This window comes from Mobula hypostoma, chromosome 29 (assembly GCF_963921235.1).
Source record: "Mobula hypostoma chromosome 29, sMobHyp1.1, whole genome shotgun sequence".
Classification (NCBI taxonomy): Eukaryota; Metazoa; Chordata; class Chondrichthyes; order Myliobatiformes; family Myliobatidae; genus Mobula; species Mobula hypostoma.
The window spans coordinates 9,916,142-9,925,849 of record NC_086125.1 but is presented as its reverse complement, the minus strand read 5'-3'; the positions used below and the strand labels follow the sequence as shown (position 1 = coordinate 9,925,849).

Below are 9,708 nucleotides of genomic sequence, written 5' to 3'. Positions count from 1 at the left end.
AACGTTACACAATCCGTCAAACTACATGAAAATAGCCGCTTTTATATTAAACCTGGTTAAATCTGACCCAGATCCTGTGTGTTCACTGGTGTGAGAAGAGGCAGGGTCTTCTTTAGCACTTTTAAATGAAGACCAAGAAACCTTCATCTTTTAAGGGGCAAAAGTTAACAACTAATTTTAAAAAGCACACGGGTTCTCTGAAAGCGCATCAAGTTAAAAGTTTAAAAAATGTCTGAGTCGCTCACAAACCACCCTGTACATAATCATTTATTCATAATTTAAAAGAAAATATATACAGGTGAAGGCTACAAGTATGGGTTGTATGAATGAAATTGTCACTCAGCCAGAGGGGAGAGTGTTCACCCCTAACTGTAGACACAACAAAAATCAATGACCACATTTATTTAAATATCATGGACGGAGCTCGTGTTCAGCAAGGTTAGGGAGAACCCTTGGAAAGATGGTGAAGACCCTCTCTATGCCTCAGGGATCAAGAGGTGGTTAGTTTCGAGGCTGAAGAAATCTTATTGATGTTTCGAGGATGGGCGTGGGAAAACTCTTTCTACCAAGAGTCAGGTGCATTTGTGAGCCTCACAATCTGAGGTTCCGGGCCTTGGTGGAGGTGAATCGGTGGGGTGGAGAGAAAATCAAAAACCCTTCAGAAATTACATGTTTAAAGATCTAACTGTAGTGTGATACCACAGCTTGATGGAGTATAGAAGAAAAAGGAGGAATCTCTTTGAAGTCTGATATTGAAAAGCCTGGATAGAGTGGATGGATGATCAGAGGGCATAACCTCAGCTGTTTTTTTTAGAACAGAGGTGAGGAGGAATTTCTTTAGCTGGAGGATGGGGAATCTGTGGAATTCGTATCCATAGTCACTGTGAAGGCCAAGTCATTGGGTATATTTAAAGCAGAGGTTGATTAGGTTGTCAAGGGTTACAGGAAGAAGACAGGTGAATGGAGTTGAGGGGAATAATAAAGCAGTTTGATGGAATGCCAGAGCAGGCTCGATGGGCTGATTTGCCTAATTCTGCTCCTATGTCTTATGGTCTAATAATCTTATAGGGGATGTGAACTGAATGCCTTCCAGGCTAAAAACCACTTTGAAATGATTTGACTGCCTCAGCACCAGAGGCTGTAAAGATCATGCAGAATAACTTGCTCAATCAACTTTGCCAGTTCCTGCCCCTTTCCACTAACCACTACCAATGAATTATTATTCTTTATTTCTAAGTGAGCAGGATTTAAGTCAGCTGTCTCAGTGCAGGAAAAGTCAGGAAGGTCTGGTTGCATGAATCACTCCCTGTGCCTTGATAGTAAACCAATTATTCTATTGTCTGGTACAGTTTCCTAGCCAACAAACCAGCCCATGACATTGCAGTAGTTCATGTGCAATATTTCACTCAGTTCTTCCAGAAATAGCCAAATAGTAGGAAGTCAAAATACTTTTTCCAATGGAAACAATATAGAAACAAAAGGGTGTAGGTTTAAGGTTAAGTAAATTAGTTTTAAAGGGAATCTGAGGCAAAAGGTTTTCTTAAAATAGTGACTGATAGCTGGAACATGCTGCCAAGAGTAAATGTTGGAATAGATAAAATCATTGCCTGTGGAATTTAAACTATAAATTACTGCTCTAGAAAATCCTGCCTCCAAGAGGACCACAACCTTGTCATGGGGTGTGGAGGCTCGAGTGTCTCAATAACCGGAGAGCTTTGTTGGCTGGAGTCAGGGCTTTGGCTCTTGGTAGGTTCATCTGTGCCAAACAGGTCAAAGGGTGGAGGCTAGACGAAGAGTGGTCCGCCGGTCCTCCAGGATTGGGAGTTCAGCTCAGGACTAACAACCCTGAGTGGTAAGACAAAACTGTTACAGAAACAACAACGAAGAATCCTTCTACATCTGAATGGCCATGGACGGAGGAAGAGGACCTTCACTGCTGCCCTAAACACCAGTGGTGTCATGGGCAGCAAGTAAAGTAGAAAACCCTGGTTAGCCCACATTTAGGCAGGTTGTGGAAGCTTCAGCGAGGGTGTAGATTTGCCAGGGGGCTGCCTGGACTAGAGGGCATGTCCAAAGCCTCTCTTTGGATCAGATGAGAGCCATAGATAGAGAGGCTAGCTTAGAGACTTTTCCAAGGCAGAAATGGCTGATTGATTAAGGTGATTTGAGGAAAATGTGGGTGGGGGGGGTGGATGTAAGAAGTAAGTGTTTTTTCACACAGAGTGTTGGATGTGTACAACACCCTGCCAGGTAGTCAAGGCAGATACATTAAAAAAAACTCTTAAGGACATGGGATATTAGGAAAATGGAGAGTGTTGTATGCAGAAAAATATTCTTCTGTAATGTTCTACAGATGCAAGAACAAGTTTGTGAACCCATTGCAATTACCTGGTTTTCTGCATTCATTACTCATAAAATGTGGTCTGATCGTCATCTAAGTCACAGTAATAGAAACACAATCTGCCTAAACTAATAACACATAAACAATTGTACTTCTTGTCAGTACTGTCGTCATGTATACCATTTAAACAATCACAGTCTAGGTTCAAATAAAAAGTATGTGAACCTCTGGGGTAATGCCTTCTACAAAAGCTATTTGGAGTCAGGTATTGCAATCAATGAGATGAGATTGGAGGTGTGGGTTGTAGAGATGCTCTGCCCTATAAAAAAGACACACAAAGTCAGGTTACTGACAGAACCTGCTCTTCTTAAGGAAGATTTATGTGTACCAATCCTCGATCAAAACAACTTTCAGAGGACCTTAGAAGAAGAATTGCAGAGATGCATGAAGCTGGAAAAGGCTACAAAAGCATTTCTAAAGATCTGAATGTTCATCAGTCCACTATAAGAGAAATTGACCACAAATGCAGGAAACTCAGTACTGTTGCTACTCTCCTTGGGAGTGGACATCCTGCAAAGATCACACCAAAGTGCAATGCTGAACGAGGTGAAAAAGAACCCAAAGGTAACCGGAAAACTTCTGCAGAAATCTCTAGAACATGCCAAGCTCTCTGTTCATGTGTCCACTATAAGAAAAATACTGAAGAAGAATAGTGTTCATGGAAGGACACCATGGAGGAAACCACTGCTCTCCAAAGAAAAAACAATAACATTGCTGCATGTCTCAAGTTTGCAAAAGACCACCTGGATGTTTTGACAATGCTTCTGGGACAATGTTCTGTGGACAGATGAGACAAAAGTGAAACGTTTTAGTAGAATGCACACCGCTATGTTTGGAGGAAAAGGGGCACTGTACACCAAAACTTCACCCCAACTGTGAAGCATGGTGAAAGGAGCATCATGGTTTGGAGCTGCTTTGCTACCTCAGGGTCTGGACAGCTTACAATCGTTGAAGGAACAATTAATTCAAATTTGTATCAAGACATGTTACAGGAGAATGTCAGGGTAGCAGTCCGTCACCTGAAGCTTAATAGAAGTTGGATGATGCAACAATGATCCAAAACACAAGAGTAAATCAACAACAGAATGGTTTAAAAAGAAGAAAACTTGTGTTTTGGAATAGCCAAGTCAGAGTCCAGACCTTAACCCAACTGAGATGCTGTAGCATAACCTGAAGAAATATCCCAGAAATATTAATGAATTGAAACAGTTTTGTATCAAGGAATGGTCTAAAATTTGGCCTGTCCCCTAAAATCCTCACTAATTTTTATAGATGCACCGTAGAAAGCATTCTTCTAGGGTGCATCACAACCTGGTATGGAAGTTGTCCTGTCCAAGACAGAAAGATGCTGCAGAAGATCGTGAACATGGCGCAGCACATCACACAAACCAATCTTCCGTCCTTGGACTCACTTTACACCGCACGCTGTTGGAGCAGTGCTGCCAGGATAATCAAGGACACGACCCACCCAGCCAACACACTTTTCGTCCCTCTTCCCTCCGGGAGAAGGCTCAGGAGCTTGAAGACTCGTATGGCCAGATTTAGGAACAGCTTCTTTCCAACTGTGATAAGACTGCTGAACGGATCCTGACCCGGATCTGGGCCGTACCCTCCAAATATTCGGACCTGCCTCTCTGTTTTTTTGCACTACCTCACTTTCCATTTTTCTATTTTCTATTAATGATTTATAATTTAAATTTTTAATATTTACTAATTTTTACTATTTTTAATATTTAATATTTGTAATCCAGGGAGCGGGAAGCGCAGAATCAAATATCACTGTGATGACTGTACATTCTAGTATCAATTGTTTGGTGACTATAAAGTATAAATTAAGTAAAATTCTTCCTTGCCATTGTGCAGGGCTGATCAGCAGCTAAGGGAATGTTTGGTGGAGGTCTTGCTGCTAAAGAAGGTTCTACCAGTTATTAGATACAAGGGTCCACATACTTTTTCCAGCCTGGACTGTGACTGATTAAACACTGTGTTCAGTAAAGACATGGAAAGTACAATTGTGTGTTACTAGTTTAGGCAGATTGTGTTTGGCTATTATTGTGACTTAGAGGATGATCAGACCACATGAGTAATTAATGCAGACAACAGATGCAGAAAGGGTTTACAAACTTTTTCTTGCAACTGTATGTTTTAATTGGGCAAGGGTGTAGAAAAATACAACTTTAATGTGGGCAAGTGGACGTGGTATAGGTGGACAGAAAGGTCAGCATGTTGGTGGGTCTGGTGCGTAGAAAGACACATTTCTGTGCTTTACACCTAACAAATAAAAATACAAATAAATTTTGTCTATGTTTCTATTAATTTCTTGTATTAAAACCCATTTAGCTACATCATTTTACCTCATTGTTCAAACAACCTGTACACAAAAATCCATCATATACAGAAATGATTGATAGGTATGGCTTAGACAACCCCATATTGAAGTCCATTAAATTTGCAAGTTTCAAATATCATGCAGAAGTCAAATTCATCCTTTAAATGAGATGAAATAGTAGTGACAAAGGAACTGGAGAAGGAAGGATGTGCCTAGATTCCTGGAGCAGGTGTGTGATACTCAGATTCACTGAAGCATTAGATGCAGGATGCTGAGTGTCTGGGGCCAAGGTATTCATAGTTTCCCAGTATGCAACAGTAATTACAGAAACACATTGGGACACAATCAATAGCCAGATCTTGAAGGAGCTGCTGGAGGCGGACGCCTAAACACAAGAGAAAAAGAGGAACATTAATAACCAAGGAGGGGACTTAGAACCTTTAGTAAACATTCAGTCGTGCAGAAGAAGCCTTTGCTTACCCGAAAACTGAAGCCTCCACAATAAAGGATGTGCTGCACAAGTTGATGAGCACACAAAGTTCCAGAGCAATTATTCACGTTAAGCTTGTAAATTATTTAGAATTTCAAGATTATTGAATAATGTATGCTGTACATTACTGAATGTGCAAAATACAGACAGTGATACAATGATAGCGTAATGGTTAGCACAACGCTTCACGTTTAATTCGCGCCACTGTCTGTAAGGAGTTTGTACTCTATAACCGCAAGCATGTGGGTTTCCTCCTGGTGCTCCAGATTCCTCCCACAGTCCAAAGACATACCGGTTGGTAGGATAATTCGTCGTTGTAAATTATCCGGTGATTAGGCTAGGATTAAATCAGGGGTTGTTAGGCAGCATGAATTAAAGAGCCAAAAGGTCCTATTCCGCGCTGTCTCAATAAATAAACAATAATTTTTTTTTAAATTTGGAAAAAGGAAAATATTCACATATGAGGTATCATCCTGGCTGCAACTTAACCAAACTGTGGCTGTAAACTTGTGCCCCATTCGTCAGAACAGTGAGAGGAGCTGTGACACTGAATGTTGTTTAGGTGCCATTTCAAACTTGCAGAATGAGTGAGAACCTTTCCAGTGACAGGAGAATCTGTAACCGCACAACATAGATTTCAGATAAGGTGCCAGAGAAGAATGCAGAAACAGATTATGCAGTCTTAACAAAACAAACTCACAGCACAGTCACGATGCACTGAATGGCCCTTTGTATGATAGTATGACTATCATTTTAGATTAACTCTTCTGAAGTACCAACCTACACTTTGAACACAGGAAACAGTGCGTTCTGAAAATCGTGACTGTGAAGATCAGAAAGGTAAAGGGCATCAACAGTCCCAATAACCTGAGTAGTCAACAAGATCGAAAACCGCGTTAAACCCACTCAGAATGTTTAATGGTAGCATTTTCCTTTGTGCACACACTCAGTGGCCAGACCATTAGGTACACCTGCACACCTCTAATCAGCCAATCATGCTGCAGCAACTCAGCGCATAAAGGCATACAGACATGGTTGAGAGTTATTGTCCAGACCAAAGATCAGAATGGGGAAGAAATGTGATCTAAATGACTTTAACCATGGAACGTTCATGCCAGATGGGGTGGTTTGAGTATCTCAGAAACTACTGATCTGCTGGGATTTTCTCACACCACAGTCTCTAGAGTTTACAGAGAGTGGTGTGAGAAACAATTAAAACATCCAGTGAGCGACAGTTATGTGGGTGAAAATGTCTTGTGAGAATGGCCAGACTGGTTCAAGCTGACAGGAAGGCAACAGTAACTCATATAGCCATGTTACAAACAATGGTGTGCAGAAGAGCATCTCTGAATGCACAACACGTCAAACCTTTTTGTGGATGGGTTACAGCAGCAGGTTCTACTCCTGTATCTAATAAAGTGGCCACTGAGTACATGTCTCACCTCAACCCCAAACTCCCACTAAAACGGAAAGTGGTGGACGCTGGACCCAAAATATTAACTTTCTCCTACCACAGATGCTGCTTAATCCTTGAGTGTTTCCAGCAACTTTTTAAGTTTCCAATTTCCATCATCTAGTTAAACTTTTATTCACCAGCACCTCCACCATTTCCTGGAACCCAAAGCCAGAGGAAAACGGAAGACAAAGAGACACAAGGAAAAAGCTCCTTCTACTGTAGATCCCTTTATTTCAATTCATTACCATACAGAATGCAGGCACTTCATTTCAAATCAGTTAACAGTCAATAGAATCACACAGCAGGAGAGAGAACATTCAGGTATCTGTTAATTGAGGCAGAACCCTGATCTGAACATTTGATGAAATAATCATTGCAAAAGATCTCAGTCACTACTTTGTAAAATAGTTAATTAATTCAGTTATCTTTTTTCCCTCTAGAAATTATAGTTTATGGAAAGATCAGTGATCAGAATTTGCCATTTATATTACAAAAACCAACAGGAGTTTGGTGCTAATCTCCCGAAACCTGGTGGAACCCCCTGTCCCACATTGCATGAGTTATGTTCTCTTAATCGCAATGGTGATAATGTTTCAAGGATTATACCCAAGTGCCTCCAGCAAATTCTCCCTCTAAAAGTGAGAGAAATTAGTTTTGATTCAATAACTAATATATATACTTTTATATAAAACTGCTCCCACCACAGCAGGACAGTAAGACCATTAGGATATTTGAGAATGATTTCTTGGGGAAGGCTGGGTGAACATTGCTTTTAACCCACTCCCATCAAATGTACAGAGGACTCTCAAATGCTGTTCCATTCTGCTTTGGACAATCTTACCCTGGACATTTTGAAATTTGGTGGGATTTAGGGATGGTGAGTGGGGGAGTATGCCAGGGAGAGGAGAGGGAGAGCTGATTACAGACCAGAGGAATCTCTACTCTTAAATTGTTCCTAATTTTTTTTTGACCTACCTGAATGACTGGTATTTAACTCCCACAACTTGCACAGAGAATGCTGTAGATTAGAAGTTAATGCCCAGTTCACTGTTCAGCAGCAGCTGCCCCAAACATCTGGCCACACAGCCCCAGCAGAATATTGCTACAATCAATGAACAGGCTATTTACATCACGAATATGTGCTTGTGAAAATAATTTAACCAGGAAAATGGATTCCAGCTTCATAAACAATGCTAGAAAAACTGGGACAAAGCACAGACAAAGGGCAGGTTAAGAATCAGATTCACCAATCCCACCTACACTGTGGACATCTAATTTCCATCATGAAATTCATTTCAGGGCTTGCAAGAACTGACTGAGCCTCACTTGCAAGAGCTTGAAGGGAAGCTATGGCATGGGTTCAGGATGTGGTGTTAGGTCAATTTACCAATCTAATCCTCTTCCTGGGCAGTACTCAACAAGAAATAAATCAGGCACAAAGGCAGTACCGAGAGGAAGAAGGGTGACCTTACCTGCAGCAACAACTCTAAACTCATCTATATTACATATAAGGTGACTGGAATCTAAGATTCAAATGGCAATCAGATTACGTTGCTGTATCCTCTTGGCAGAGAATTCATCAGCTAATTATAAAGCTGCGCTTGTAGTTGGTGACGACTCACAGCAGCGAACCCAGGGTCCGCTCTCATAACACCTGGGCATCTTTGCCAGCAAGTGTCCCTCTTGTGTGTCCCTCAACGGTCATCCCAGTCAGAGAACTCACTCTTTACCGCCACTGCTTCGCGTTCATCCCCTCAACCTCCACCAGGTGCTTCCCACCTTATAACCCCTCATACGTCAAAAGGGGTTAATTTGCTACTACACTCCCTCATCCTATTAATTCCTCTAACACGACCCCTGCTTACTGACCACTCCAATGTCAGAGCATTCTGGTCATGATCCCAAATCCACTTTGCACAAAATCATTCAACGCCACGGATCTCATTCCGGATCCTGGAGCCCTCAAGGCTGCCATACACCCAGCAGCAGTGGAACAGCGATGGGACGGAGCATGGTGCCTGAAGTACTGGCTTTCAGTTCGGGAGGCAGTCACAACACAAGTGCCCAGAGACAGCAAGTCATGTGGTTAGAATTCATTCACATACAGTGGTTCTGTAAACCAGGGAGCGGGCAAAGGCATAAAACAATTTGGCAAGTGCAAAGTTTCTCAAGAGGGCACATCAAAGGAGCAGTGAGTGAGAGATACCGCTTCCTAGAGTCTGGTGTTGGGGGAAAACAACAAAACCAAGAGGTAAATCTTTGTTTAAATAAAGTTCAGTTAAGGTCATCTTAGTGCTTCCAGCTTGTGTGAAAAGGCAAGGTCGGGATTACACTTGGGTAAATGCAGCCCTGTGGATCCTGTGTTTCACACCGCTACTGCCCCTCAGCGGTTAAATACGCAAAAAAAGTAGGGCTAATCAACTATAGCCTATAAGAAAATGCTTCACAGGATAAATCCCACTGTTTAATCCAGTAGGGAATGCTCGGCTGTCCGGATAATTGTGGGCCGGTTTGGAGCAGCGGGCGGTCTTCTGCTGGGGGAGACAAAACAAAACGGGGGTCAATATAACGGGAAGAGACAGGAGCAAATCAGGGTTCATTTCAACACGGCACAGCCGGAGTACAAAGCCAGAACCTGCCTCAGCGTTTTTCTCAGTCACGCACGTTGTTCCAGAGTGTACACAAAAGGGGAAAACAATACGGGAGGGTTAACAAGTGGGAGGTAGGGAGAGAGGCTCAAGGCGGAGGGAAAACATCACGCTGGTTTGGTGTGATGAGGGCAGTGGAAGGGAGCAAAGTGCTGGCGTGAGTGGCAGTGGCCTCAGTCTGGGGAAGAGGATGTGGTTGAAGAAAAAGAGGAAAAAAAAAACTGGGAACCAGTGTTTTCCAGGGAATGAACGTGGACGGCAGCGGTTACAGGGGTGGTGGTTGGGGCCGTGGCAGGGGACACGGAGGAACAAGGGAAACTGGCCGGGGTGCATTGCGATATTTATGGGTGGAGTTAATAATGGCAGACAAGCTGAGACAGCCCC

At 42.4% G+C, this 9,708-nt stretch overlaps 1 protein-coding gene across 10 annotated transcripts in view; it reads right to left on the bottom strand.

Moving 5' to 3' along the window:
- Positions 1-4,934: 4,934 nt before the first annotated feature.
- Positions 4,935-9,708, bottom strand: part of dnm2a (dynamin 2a) — a 48,726-nt gene continuing 43,952 nt past the window's right edge. For 3 of the 10 annotated variants that reach the window (XM_063035768.1, XM_063035771.1, XM_063035767.1), the window contains one exon: positions 5,895-9,207. In XM_063035768.1, the coding sequence (XP_062891838.1) occupies positions 9,141-9,207 (67 nt within the window). In that variant the 3' untranslated portion in view covers positions 5,895-9,140. Of the gene's footprint in view, positions 5,116-5,894; positions 9,211-9,708 lie in introns of those variants that run through there. The other 7 variants (XM_063035773.1, XM_063035774.1, XM_063035766.1 and 4 more) reach the window with 4 other exon arrangements.